Source organism: Hemibagrus wyckioides, linkage group LG06, assembly GCF_019097595.1.
Source record: "Hemibagrus wyckioides isolate EC202008001 linkage group LG06, SWU_Hwy_1.0, whole genome shotgun sequence".
NCBI classification, from domain to species: domain Eukaryota; kingdom Metazoa; phylum Chordata; class Actinopteri; order Siluriformes; family Bagridae; genus Hemibagrus; species Hemibagrus wyckioides.
The window spans coordinates 6134609-6149191 of record NC_080715.1 but is presented as its reverse complement, the minus strand read 5'-3'; the positions used below and the strand labels follow the sequence as shown (position 1 = coordinate 6149191).

Genomic DNA, 14583 nt, shown 5'->3' with positions numbered 1-14583 from the left:
AGTATGCAAATGACAATGACAACATAACACTAGTTTACCTGGTAGAGGGGTGGAGCAAACAAGGCCCTCTGTGCATATCCATTTCATTTAATCAGTTATTTGTATAAAATAAATTTTATTTTATTTTCATTTTAATTTAGTGGAGTATAAACTGTACTGTTATACATCATATAGCAGGTGTGAATCATGTAAATAACAAAATAAATAACTTTATATACACAAGCTTATTTAATATGATATTTTGTTCAAATTTATTATTATTATTTATTTATTTATTTTTAAGCATGTGTTTTTAGAAACAGACAAAATTAAGACCATTTCAAGCTTGTGGCTAGAAAAAATGCAAATATTCTTAATAAACATGATTATACTTTCATAATGAATAATATTAGATAGATTTGACATTACATTACAGAGGCATTTAATATTTAATTAAGTCTGGATAGACTGATAGACTAGATGTACTGGATGGACATGAAACACCCGCTAAGAGTTTTCTTGTGCCTCCGTTCCTGCAGGTGGCGGTAACGTGCGCATTGAGAGTGTAAAACTGGACTTTAAGGATAAAGCCCATGCTAAAGTCGGATCTCTGGATAATGCTCATCATGTACCAGGAGGAGGAAACGTGATGGTGAGTGAGCTCGACTTGCACTATAAAACTTTTCAAAAACTTTTCTAAAACATGCATAATAAAAAATCCGATTAAAGGGTCCAAGCACTTAGCAATGGGGTAGCGATTAAGGGGTCCAAGCACTTAGCGATGGGGTAGCGATTAAGGGGTCCAAGCACTTAGTGATAGGGGTAGTGATTAAGGGGTCCAGGCACTTAGTGATAGGGGTAGTGATTAAGGGGTCCAAGCACTTAGTGATAGGGGTAGTGATTAAGGGGTCCAAGCACTTAGTGATAGGGGTAGTGATTAAGGGGTCCAAGCACTTAGTGATAGGGGTAGTGATTAAGGGGTCCAGGCACTTAGTGATAGGGGTAGTGATTAAGGGGTCCAGGCACTTAGTGATAGGGGTAGTGATTAAGGGGTCCAAGCACTTAGTGATAGGGGTAGTGATTAAGGGGTCCAGGCACTTAGTGATAGGGGTAGTGATTAAGGGGTCCAGGCACTTAGTGATAGGGGTAGTGATTAAGGGGTCCAAGCACTTAGCAATGGGGTAGCGATTAAGGGGTCCAAGCACTTAGCGATGGGGTAGCGATTAAGGGGTCCAAGCACTTAGTGATAGGGGTAGTGATTAAGGGGTCCAGGCACTTAGTGATAGGGGTAGTGATTAAGGGGTCCAAGCACTTAGTGATAGGGGTAGTGATTAAGGGGTCCAGGCACTTAGTGATAGGGGTAGTGATTAAGGGGTCCAGGCACTTAGTGATAGGGGTAGTGATTAAGGGGTCCAAGCACTTAGTGATAGGGGTAGTGATTAAGGGGTCCAGGCACTTAGTGATAGGGGTAGTGATTAAGGGGTCCAAGCACTTAGTGATAGGGGTAGTGATTAAGGGGTCCAAGCACTTAGTGATAGGGGTAGTGATTAAGGGGTCCAAGCACTTAGTGATAGGGGTAGCGATTAAGGGGTCCAAGCACTTAGCGATATGGGTAGCGATTAAGGGGTCCAAGCACTTAGCAATGGGGTAGCGATTAAGGGGTCTAAGCACTTAGGGGTAGCGATTAAGGGGTCCAAGCACTTATATATATATTTTATATATGTCTGAAAGATATGATTTAACCCGTTCTTTTCTAATTCTCTCAGATCGAGAGCCACAAGCTGATGTTCCGTGAGACAGCGAAGGCTCGCGTGGATCACGGCGCTGAGATCGTCACTCAGTCTTCGGGTCTGTCTCCTCACCACATGTCGTCATCCGGCAGCATCAACCTGCTCGAGTCCCCACAGCTGGCTACGCTCGCCGAGGATGTCACAGCTGCTCTGGCCAAGCAGGGACTCTAAAATAAAAAAAATTAAAAAATAATAATAATTAAAAGAAAATCCTTCACCATCCTCCATAATGCCCAGCTACACCATCAGCTCCGCCCATTTATCTATAAATATATATATACACAGCAATCCCTCTAGTGGTGTCGTAGTAGTGGCTAACGACCCTCTGAACGTTTCTGGGACACTGCGTTTCCCCTCCGACGTCATCTCATCCACATCTGTCGCCGGAACGAGAGCAGCCACCCGGAGCTGGAGCGGACTTTATCGCAGAAGGAGGAGGAATCGGTGGGAAAAAAAAAAAAGAATCGTTGTTGGATTTTTATTCCTATTTTATGCTATTTGAATCATTTTTATCCTAGGATTCCAGTTAATTAGCTAGAAAGGTACCAGTGCTTTTATTCTCCCTGTATGCTGTGTGATTTTTTTTTCTCTCTTTTTCTCTTCTTTTCTCTCTCTCTCTCTCTCTCTTTTCATTTTTTTATTACGGTGATGTACAGATGCTGATCTCAGATCAGGGTTAACGTTAAGGAAAAGAAAGGAGAATGATTTTGGGCAGCTGTTTCCTCCTCGTTCTTTTGCGCAGATCCAGTGCATGGAGTCTAAACCCCGCCTTCCTGGGGAAAAAAAAAATAAAAAATTCGCTCACCTGACACACCAACGAAATGATATACAATGTATATTAATATATGTATAATTACACCGATTATTTGTCAACAGCATCTCTCGATCAGAAAATAATAACACTAATAATTCCTCGATAATATCTGTACAAACACGTTATTAACGCAGATGGGAAAAAAAAGGAAACAACGGTGATGCGCATGTGTCGATTCTACTATAAAAAAAAGAGCTATTTTCTATCTCGAAAACGGATTTAGTAAGTTATTTGCTGAGTCGTTGGATAAAACGAACACTACATGTTTTTAGCTATTAGTCACGACAATGTTATGCTTGTTTGATCGTTCGAAATGACTGCGTTGGCTTTGCCCAGGGGTCCAGGCTTTATATCAGACACAGACACACACTTTAAATCTGCAGCTAAAGGAAAAACTGTGTGATTACAACAGACAGGAAGTTCATCATGCTTTATTTCTGCACTCAGAAAATCTTGAATTCAGACCTACTTATAATAGAAGTCTAAGGGCAGATGTTGAACTGAAGGGCATTTAAATAATCCAGCTATATAACATAAAGACTACAGCAGTGGCAGGAACGATAACGATGATGATTTTAGAGTAAGACGGATTTGAGAAAAACTTTCCGGCAAATACAGTAGAAAGTTTCGTTGTTTGTGTGCCTCAGTAATTGATTGTCACCGTGACAACAAATTCTTTCTCTCTGTACTGAATATAACTTGTTATACATGACCTATATTCTAGCAAGCGACAAAACTGCAGGCACAGTAACGGACCTGCGATGTAAGCCACAGCGATCATTTTTTGAACTTTCTCAATCCATGCAAATTAGGTATGAGAGTTAAGTGAAGTTAAGCGACAAATCCGTCCAAAAACGATTCAATCATATGGCGCGTGCGATGTCTTCAGTGTCGCACTTTCTCCATGTTGTTACAGTTTGTTGTGAAAAATTGGAAGAAAGAACAATAATTTTAATTCTGGATTTGTGTATTATGAAGTGAAATCAATTTCAGAAAGTGCATCAGGTGTGTGTAGATAACCGGTTAATCTTCCAAGCATTTCCTAGCAACGTATACTATATAGCTATATACTGTATAATTACGACCAAAAACAAATCATGGCTAAGCCACGCCCACGGAGGATGAAAGGAACGTACTACAGGAGACAAACTATGAGCGGCACACACACAATTTGTCGCTCCAGGGCTTCGGATCCAGCCACGGATCAGGATAAAGCGCTGAAGATTTACGAATTAATCCATTTCATATTTCCAAACACATTCAACCCAAGGATGCATTTAAAGAAAGGAGCCCTTAGACATCTATTATAAGGAAAGGGTTTTGTTTTTTTCTTGAAGTGCAGATGTGGTGGACAGATGTTAGGCCGAAAAATCATCCTGATTCCTTTGAGAGAAAGATTTTTCTGCCTGATTTGGATTACTCACGAGTGATTACATCACCCAGCTTAGTGCAGATTATCAGAAAGTAATGATCATGTATTATAGTCACTGCTGTCTCAGTACCTCACAGTGCAGTCGTTGCCTCTGGGCATGTGTTTCGTCCAAGAAAGCTTTTGCTTGTTATTTTATTATCCACTGTATGGAGCATAAACTGGGGCCTCTCAGTCACACCCTCTGTACTCTGCCGTGTTCTTCTTCTTAGATACTTAGGTTTGTTTTACGCGTAACCGTAGGAGGTGGAAATAATGAGACGAAACAAACAAACAAAAAAAAAAAAAGCATAAAAATAACCGAAAAAAAAAATAATAATTTCACCTTGCACATGTTTGAAGTGCTCCAGTATCTTTTTTCTGTCGTCATTTGTGGTATCCCGTGTTTTATCCCCCCCCCCCTCTTGGTTTTTTGGCTTCTGTATTTTTCTGCACCCTGTTTGCCCTTGGCTCACTCCCACAGCAACTGTAAATCTATTTAAAAGGTCCTGTAGATGTATGCAGTTTTTCTCCTGTTGATATGACGCTGAATACAAATGCTCTTACCAGCTATGAAAATAAAGAAAATGGACGAAAAAAACCACGCTGGAATGCTCTTCTGTTCGAGCGCCTGGAAGGACTTGATAAGGTTTCAGCAATATATATCCTACGCTGTCTTGCATTAGTATTCACACCACGACTAGTGCTGTTATAAACCAACCAATGGCTTTCAGCAGAGGGCTTCATCTAGGCAAAGGCAAAAAAAAAAACCACTCTTGAGTAGAATACGTATATTCTACTACGTCCATTTTTAAAAATAATTTTTTAATTAAAAAAAAAAAAATTTAATGGTTTACTGTTGCTCTGGTCAAACCTTGGAATTTTGTTTAATAACCAAAATAATTTTCCAGAACTTTCCAGAACATGTTAACGGATTGTTAATGCTGTGTTCTGTAACATAAGCTGAATTACGGGTTGCCAGATCCCAGTAACAAAACTACCCTAAAGTCCAATTGAACTAGCTGAACATCCAAAGTTAAAAACAGATCGGCACCCATGTTCCTCAAAGCTCTTAACTCTCCCTGCACTGCACCACCCTCCCTCAGATCTACCAGCACTGCTCCCACCATCTTCCCGGGTAAGAGGCAGGGATACATCAAGATTCTTCTCTGTTCTTGCACCATGGTGGTGGAACGAACTTCCTCCGTACAGCACTGTAAGTCACTGACCGTCTTCAAACAGCAGATGAAGACCTACCACTTCCTGGAGAAAAAAAAAAAAATCACACAATATTGCCAAAAGTTTTGGGACACCCTTCCAAATTACTGAATTCAGGGGTTGGGCTCGGCCCCTTAGTTCCAGTGAAAGCAACTCATACTTCATACCAAGACAGTTTCATGCTCCCAACTTTGTGGGAACAGTTTGGGGATGACCACTTCCTGTTCCAACATGACTGCACACCAGTGACCAAAGCAAGGTCCATAAAGACATGGATGAGTGAGTTTGATTTGGTATATATAATATACACATATATATATATATATATATATTCATATTGACCACATTTCAGTTAATTCCCATGAACTAATAACTAATGTAATTAATACAATTAGAGTAATATTGTAGACAGAGAGGACCAGCACATTGTCAAATTTTCTAATGCATGTATTATATAAAGTATAAACATACCATACTATTATGTGCAGAACTGTAATACATTTGTTTTTGTTTTTTTAGATCTATCTCAACCACAAGTAACGGTCTAGCTTTAGCTTCCTCTCCGACTGTCATACAGGAGCATCAGACTACAGGCATTAATTACAAACTGATCTGATTGGGACCTACACTACCAGTCAAAGGTTTGGACACACCTTTTAATTCAATGTTTTTTGTTTAGGGATTTATTTTCTACATTCTAGAAAAATACTGGAGATTTCAAAACTATGAAATAACACACATGGACTTCAGTAATCCACATGTAACGACAACAAAAAACACTCAGTTGTTATTTTAAGACACGAAGGTCTGGAATAGTTCTTGCAAGAACAGTATTGTCCAGTGCATTTGCAACAGCAATCAAGCACCATGATGAAACTGGCTCACATGAAGACCATCCCAGTAAAGCAAGACCAAAACTGACCTCTGCTGCAGAGGAGAAGTTCATTTAGAGTTACCAGCCTCAGAAATCACCAATTAACAGCACCTCAGATTAGAGGCGTTATGAAGGCTTTACAGAGCATCAGTAGCAGACATATCTCAATATCAACTGTTCAGAGGACATTATTGTGGATTTCGGCCGCCTTCAGCATTGTTTTATAATGTAGAAAGAAATAAACATCAGGAAAGACCATGGAATTAGAAGGTGTGTCCAAACTTTTGACTGGTAGTGTATACAAAGCATGACTTTCACTGTTTGAGGAAATTGCGTATAGCTGGAGAGAGTTTAGATTTTAGTCATTAGGCAGATTGGCTGGTTTTATCCCCATGTGTTTTTTTTGGCTCCTTATCCAACATGATATTTGCACGAACTCAGGCAGGGCCAAAGACTTTTTCAGGTTGTTTCGGTGAAAGCTATTTATAGGTTGTTTAACATTAGAGTTTATTGGTTTAAATATTGGTTTATTTCCTTAAAAATAATAATCATTTTGTCACTCAGACCAAAGCCATAGTGACCACTGACAGGTTTTCCCAGATTGCCTGGGATGATTTACAACCAAAAAAAGCCAAACAGTTTTTTTGAGGCACAAACTGTACGTGATGCTAACTCATTGCTAACTCTGTGATGCTAATTGTTACTTGTCAGTTAGTAAAATGAAAAACTACAGTAAGACGTTCAAAGTAGAACAAAATCTTTTTAAAGATGTCCCATTTGACACACTCAAATCCTCTTTGCTAACCTTCAAATGATTTTATACTGTGGAGATGGAGTAAAATTAGAGAAGGTTAAGAAGAAGTGTCACATGTACTTAATTTGAAGTCAAAAGCCTGGATTCAAGGTGGAATTTGTGGAAAGTTTATTATGAGAAATGACAGAGGCGAAAAATAAATAAAGACTCTGGGACAGAGGAGAGATGAGGGCGCTTCAGCGACCAGTCCACAGTGGAGACAATGTATATTAGCACCTTCGGATGATAATGAGGGAGTGTGTGTGTGTGTGTGTGTGTGTGTGTGAAAGGGAGTGAGAGTGAGAGAGAGAGAGAGAGAGAGGGAGAAAGAGAGAGATAGAGACAGAGAGAGAGTGAGAGTAAACGTATATGTGTCTGGGGAACCTTTTCAAAGAGAGCACCCCATTTTATGCCTCGTTACTGCCCCACTGTGGAGAGACTCGCCCGGGATGTGGAACAAAAAAAAAAAAAAAGGCTTCCAAATGACACAAAACGAAGGGAAAAAAACATAAGACAAAAAGAATGACTTAAAAACGACATCCCATAGTCCTTTCATCTAAATTCGTTTCCCTGTTGGTTGTGGAAACAGCACATGGACGTCCTGACACCATGGGGTCGGGAGAAATAGACGAGCTTCCTCACGACCGTTACGGCTTACACGGACATGATGTGTTTCACGAAAGCTGCAGAGAGGGAAAAGTGGGGAAAAGGTGAATATTTGAGAAAAAAGGACAGAGACAAAGACAAAAATGAATCAAGGGAACATTTTTAGGAGGAAAATTGTTCAAGATTTTAGAAATAAAATCAGGCTTATATTTCCGAATTTTGGAATTTTTTCCTCAGAAGAAGCACCATTGAGGATTTTTATAATTATTACATCACAGTACTGCTGAATTCTGAAATCTGATTGGTCAGAAGGTGCAGATTATTATTATTCCTTCACAGCAGCTCTGACAATGCTGAACTGGTGAGGTTTTCTATAAAGAGATATTTCTGTAAGATTTTTGGAAGGATCCTCCAGTGTCAGCTCTAACTTTAGGTTTTCCCATAAGGAAAGTCTTTAGGACAGTGGGGTTTCCAGGTTTCTCAATTCCGTGACATGTTTATGTTTATGAACTTCGAAGAAAATAATAGCTGTTTATAATGCTTAATATAAAACTGTCTATAGCTGCTGTAACAGGAACTACAACATTCAGTGTAACTTTTAATGAATAAACAGTATAATATGCCAAAGTGCTGCACTATTAGAGGTAATAAAACACTTCAGGAGGTGCTGTTATAGGGAAATAATCAACTCCAAGGCTTCATGTGGCTCAGCATCACTGATTATTTTCCTGTACGACACACCGTGTTTTATTCCTTATTTATTATTACTACAAAGTGACTTAATATAATGGATTTTTTCCAGTCATTCTCAGTGTAAATGATTCAAAATGCAGTTATGGATACGGAAAATCTCGCTTATAGGTAAACAGCACTGACCCTCATAGTTGACACAGCCGTTCTCGTCCTCCTGGCCGGCCATGAGAGCGTCGACCTCAACCTCTGACATTCTCTCACCTGTCAGGAATTCATTTCAGCAATAAGCAAAGAGCATTTTAATCTAATGTTATTTAAGAAGGTGAAAATTTAACAGATGTTGAACATTATGTTGCAGATAAGAAAACGGGACACTATTATTTCGTCCAGTCAGGCTTTCACACTAAAACTATACCACTTCATAGAAGCAGTTATCTTGGATAAACCAGAATTATCAGTTGCTTGGCTCTTTTTGGCTGCATCTCAAACTTCTCCCTTATTTAGAGACTCTCTCTCTCTCTCTCTCTCTCTCTCTCTTTCTCAATCAGAAATTCCTTTCAGTGCACTGGAATGTTCACTCCCTAAAAAAATCCCATGATGCACCACAAAAACCAGGGATTATCAACAACCTCTGTGTTCCTTTACTGGAAATCTGGACGTCATATCTTCTCAATCCTCTCAAAAATATATCAGAGGACCACAGAGCCAGAATCATTTAAAATGTATGTAGCTTGCTATCTTGCTTAAGATTCCTTAATGATTTGAGTTAACATTTTTACTTGTCCTATATACAGTTTCTTTGGGTCTAACAACTTTTCAGTGTTTAATGAGTTAAAGAAATCCACTAGCTGGAAATGTTAGACGGATATGTAACAGAACTGTTTTCCATAATGTCCTTTATACGATATAAAAAATAGTGTTAGAAAGATATCATTCCTTCATGTTGTCGATAAATCTTGTGGTGATGTTTTGCAGCATGAGTATGGAGTCACGTCAGTGGAAATCAGAGACCTTATGTGTAGTGATCCAGGGTTCTTCAGGATTCCAGTGATCAGAACTAGAAGATCTTGTTTCTATGGTAACTAATTTCTCCCTAATTTCTATGGTTCTATGGGTTTGTATGGCTCCAGTGTTAGCAAAACCTGAAGGGGTGTGGTTAAGGTGTTGGGCTACTGGTCAGAAGGTTGTGAGTTTGAATCCCAGGTCCACCAATCTACCACTGCTGGGCCCCTGAGCAAGGCCCTTAACCCCCAATTGCTCAGTTGTATAAAATGTGGAAAATATTATAATTCCATTTTATTGCACTTGAATTAGTAAATGTAGAATGTCCAGGCTATTTTCTAAAATAATTTACGTAAAAATCAGATTTCATATTTTACTTTCAAATAAATACTAGCCGAAGATTTGGGTGTGTTTTAAAGCAACTAGGATTTTTTTTAATTATTTTTATTTTATTTTATTTGGCATTTGGTGTAACAAAAAAATAAATAAAATAAAATAAAAAATGTACATTTGTTCAAAAAGATTGTTTTTTTCTTTTTTTTTTTTTGCATTAGATAGCATGCAGCATGCAGCTTGAAGACTTTTACCCAGTGTTGAGAGGACAATACGCAGCTCAGCGCCCATCACTGTGCCGTTGCCCTCCTTGTCAAAGACACGCAGACCCTCAACGTAGTCCTCAAAGGTTCCCTTGTTGGGGCTGTTCACAATAAACTGCAGCATGGGCAGGAAAGTCTCGAACTCCACTCTCTTATTGGCCATCTCTGTCCAGAGAAGGAAGGATCAGGGGTCAGGGTGAGTTTGTGAAAAACAAATGTGCAAACTAATAGATTCTTGAAGGAATAAGTGCTGAATAAATGCCTATAGAGGATAAACAGCTGCTAGAGTAGTTCTGGCTGTAAGGTTTATGTCCATGCATTTATTTTAATATTCACTTCAATTCAATTTATTTGTATAGCGCTTATAACAATGGTCATTGTCTCAAAGCAGCTTTACAGAAGTATAGAAACGTAGAAAAAATATAATGGTTAATTTATCCCTAATGAGCAACCCTATGATCTTGTTGCTGTGGTAACAAACTACACATGTTGTTTTTTGTTGTTATTGTTGTTTTTTTGAAGGAGTCTCCATTTCACCGGTAGAATGGAAATCAACTGATGGGACATTTTCAATCAGTGTACACAAATGAATGAATGATGTTCTAGCCGTGAGTCTGATCAAAAATGAGTCAGGACTCTGTATGAGACGTGTGTTTTTCCCTCTGTCTCCATCTCAGAGAGCAGAAATGGGTTTGATATCACCATTTAGAAACATGTGAGTGAAGAAAAAATTACATTTTTGGGGGGATTTTTTGGACCCTTCTTTGAATATATTACCCCTAGGAAGCTAGATAAAAACAGAAATACTTATAAAACAACTAGACATTCTTAAAACCATGATGACTTTTCATAAGAGCTTCGTATTAACCACCACTGTGGAGTGGAACATGACAAAAGATATTCAATGCTACACATTGAGAAATGGCCACTATTTTCTGGCCACAAACTGATATACGTAAGAGGAATAAAACTGTAAGGTGATAACTGTGACTAGAATTTTCCTATAACAGCATGTCCTGGATTGTCTACATAGTTTTACTACTGTAATGTTTTTGTAAAGTTTATACATTATCTACTAAACCCTTAACATCTTGTTAAACCTTAGTGCTTCCTGTCACTCCCCTGACAAAGTGACATGTCTATAGACAAGTCTCTAAAATGGATCATAAAATGTGCTCAAAAACACAATATGAGGTATGCAGTGTGAGAAACTTGTGCTCTAACTTCAGCGAAGTAATGCCTTAATGACAAACTAGCTATTGTTTCAAGCATGGATATGGATTTGTAGTATAAATATTGAAATGTCTTTGGAAATGAGATTGTGAATGTTCTAGATCGTACCCTCAGCACTGGGGTTGCCAAGGATCTTGTTCACTTCCTTGTTGGTGGGGTTTTGGCCCAGAGCACGCATGATGTCAGCGATCTGGTTGTAGGCGACCTTGTTGTCACCGACTCTGTCGAAAAGGCCAAAGGCTTCCCTGTAGTCTGAGGGAATGAACAGAGACCGAGGGTTTGTTTAGGATGCATGGCTCATGATATCAGTCACAAGAAATATGACACAATGTCTGTTGTCCTAATCGAACGCTGAGACGGATTTCTTGATATGCCGTGAATGTAATCTGGAAACATGGAGGTTCTGGCACGTTTCCCACTAATAATGTAAAACCTTGCCGTTAATCACAACCTGCCAGTCAGGTTAGCGTAGAATGTGCGCCATGGTAGACATTTCACATACTGATCCTCGCACAATAGACCCAACAGCTGCACACACTCTCGCCACAGGCTTTCACTAGGTTTGACCCATTTCAATTGGATTTGCTTTGGGCTTCCTGGAAAGTGAGCTGCAAAAGATTAATGGCTCCTCACACACCGAGTCAAGCCTGAGGAAGGCGTTCAGGACGTCAACTTGGAATCGATACGACGTCCTAAGAATATAACTCCGTCCATATAAAGGCACTGGAGCGAGAGTCTGCGTGAGCCGCGCAAAACCAAGAATGCTGACCGGTGTGTAACTAACACCACGCCTGAAGTCTGCCTGACCTCCCACAGGGCACTGAGGGGATTCAGCTGCTTTACCAACACTGACCAATGAAAATAGCTCGCTTTTAGACTTAAAAGTATTATTTAACACGTGCAGATTATACCATTTATCCAGCTGATTTTATTCACTGAATTTATGTTTTTTGGTCCATGGGTCCATCTATTCATCCATCCGAGATCTAAATCTAGTCTCTGAAGAAGGTACAGAGCAAAATTTATGCAAATTTATTACAAAATAAAACTTACCCTCCAGCTGGTCTGGGGTGAACTGAACCTGCAGAAAGAATACAAATCATTTTATTGTGCTCTCTTCACTACTCGTGCATCATGCAACAAGGCAAAGACAGGAAAGAGGTCTACAAATGGAAAAAAGAAACTTAGTGTAAACTTAATGCCTAGCAAAAGCAATCACTTTATTGTGTCATATATATATTTTTAATTTGATATCATTTGAATGTTAATGCTTTTTTTTTTAAATTTTATCTATAGATATAAATGTTTTTCATTATTATTATTATTATTATTATTATTATTATTATTATTATTCATTTATAGAATGATGTGATTATTCAGAAATGATAATAAAAGATTTAGAAGCTTAAATGATCATTTTTTAATTAATTAATTAATTTTTTTTTTACATAGCATCACTTTATAGTAAATATTATTTCCCTTTTTATTAAGAATTAAAAGGAAAGTCCTTCAGACAATAAAAGGCATTTCACATTTTTGACAAAACATTTGCATCAGTATTTTAGAAAAATAATTTCATTATTATATAATTAATCAAAAATATAAATTTAAATATCATATAAAAATGTAATCACATAAATGCACAATTTATAAAGTGCATTTAATAACAGCTTTTGTTGATCATAGTGCTGGAGCATGAATTCTAAAAATTGCTGAGATTTTATAAGTAAATAATATTATATTATATTATAAGTAAATAATATTACTTATATAATACATACTTAATATATACTTAAATGATAAATAATATTTAATTTATTTAATATTTATTAAATTAATAAATAAATAAATTAAATAAATAGAAACTAAATCACGTTTAATAAAAATAATTAATAGAAATAAAAGTAATAGATAAAACACTCTGATATATTGTAGTATTTTTAAATAGCAGACTAACCAGAGAAATTTATCCAGCACACAATGTTGAAAACAAGGAGATAAGTGAGTGGCCCGTGTCATTAAAATCAAAATAAAATATTTCTAGTTCTATTTTCTGCAAAGAAATATAAATCAAATCCTAAACAGACAGGATCCTTTTTCAGAATATTCGAAATATAAGAAGGCATGTCTGTCACTAATAATGGTTTCTGGGAAATGAGTCATGAATTCTATAAATACCAAACTTGGAGAGTAATAGTAAAAAAAAAAGTGAGAGTCTTGGAGATGGAGGTAAAGCTACACCTCTCCATGTGCTTAATTTAGCTTCTTCTACGACGGTAACATGACCGAGGGAAGTCCATCTTTGGGTGTCTTAACCTCGTCTACATTTGGTTACGAGTTGCACCCCAAAGAATCCTTGATGGAAAGATGGTAAAGGATAAAGAAGCATAGTTTATAGTCATGTAGAGTGGATTAACTGATTTGCTGGCAAAGTCAATCAGGGATAAACTCAAACTATTGCTAACTATTCGGTAAAATTTGTAAGAAGTCAAGATCAGGGTTAAGGTGTTTGCATCACAAGTCTATAGTCTTTGCAGATTTGTTGCTAAGGCATTAAAAAAAAATCTGCCTTACTAATGATGAAAGCATGAACAATTTATGCTAATAGTAAGGTGGCTTAAACAAAATGACAAGAATTTAAAATGGAAATAAATTCTGATAAAATCGGCTGATATTTCCTTTTTTCCTAGAAGAGTAATCAAAAGTAAATAAGCATAAGTAAAAAGCAAGCACGCAAAATTCTGTGATTTGTCTGAAATGTTAGCATTCGGAATCTATCGCTATATATCATGCACTGTATTTATATTTACCTTGACTGAAGACAGATCAACTGCTGCTTCTTTGGGTTTGGCCTCGGGTTCGGCTGCGGCGGGTGCAGGTGCGGGCTCAGCCTTCTTTGCAGGCTCAGCCTTCTTAACGTCTTTCTTGGGTGCCATTGTTTAGCTGGAGAGTGAGTGTTCTACACCACCGGGGAGGGAGTGGACCACGACCTGGAGGATGCTCAGCGCTCTTACAGAAAGCATGGATGTATATATGCGCCCCTGTTTTACTCCATGCTTGATTTCAGAGCTGGTGGCTGGATTGGCTGGAGAGCGCTGAAGGCTGGGCTCGTGCTCTCTAAATGGACATGGGAGGGGGATGGAGCCACAGAATGAAGAGGACGTGCTTAACGCTTATTTGGGGTAACAGATGAATAGTGAAAGGGGTCATCCAGGGTCAGGAGGTTAAAAACCTAAAAACTGCAGGCATGCTTTTTCAAAAATCTAAGAATTTCACTACCACCTGTCTTTCAGTGCCTACCAAATCAACAGGGTTCAGTCTTTCTCACAGCACTGAGGTCATTTGTAGTAGACAAATTAAATCTGTAAAGTAAAAAAAAAAATCTACCCTTTTTATTAAAGTGATTTATGGGCATTTATAGAAACATGAAATCTTACTCTACTTCCTGTGAGACAGAAAATATATGAATGCAAATATTCTGTTTTATTTCAGTCAAGCTCATATACACACCCTGCCCCAAATACGTCACAGTATAAATCTCCCTTAGTAACACACCCACCATGCCACTAAATACTCT

The 14583-nt window shown here is 38.1% G+C and overlaps 2 protein-coding genes and 1 long non-coding RNA gene across 18 annotated transcripts in view; 2 read left to right on the top strand and 1 right to left on the bottom strand.

Moving 5' to 3' along the window:
- Positions 1-2233, top strand: part of map2 (microtubule-associated protein 2) — a 153944-nt gene extending 151711 nt beyond the window's left edge. For all 16 annotated transcript variants that reach the window (XM_058392072.1, XM_058392083.1, XM_058392084.1 and 13 more), the window contains 2 exons: positions 519-631; positions 1746-2233. In XM_058392072.1, coding sequence (XP_058248055.1) covers positions 519-631; positions 1746-1940 — 308 coding nt within the window. In that variant the 3' untranslated portion in view covers positions 1941-2233. The remainder of the gene's footprint in view (positions 1-518; positions 632-1745) is intronic.
- Positions 2234-5835: 3602 nt separating this feature from the next.
- On the top strand, positions 5836-12268 carry LOC131355108 (uncharacterized). The gene is made up of 5 exons (XR_009204825.1): positions 5836-5850; positions 8724-8897; positions 9151-9253; positions 9732-9969; positions 10296-12268. It is a non-coding gene; the product is annotated as an uncharacterized LOC131355108 (long non-coding RNA).
- Positions 7360-13956, bottom strand: myl1 (myosin, light chain 1, alkali; skeletal, fast). Its single transcript, XM_058393361.1, has 6 exons — positions 13817-13956; positions 12060-12087; positions 11115-11258; positions 9765-9938; positions 8359-8436; positions 7360-7559 (listed from the first exon to the last, which is right to left on the bottom strand). The coding sequence occupies exons 1-6, from the start codon at positions 13940-13942 to the stop codon at positions 7531-7533; spliced, it is 579 nt and encodes a 192-aa protein (XP_058249344.1). The 5' UTR covers positions 13943-13956; the 3' UTR covers positions 7360-7530.
- Positions 13957-14583: the final 627 nt, after the last annotated feature.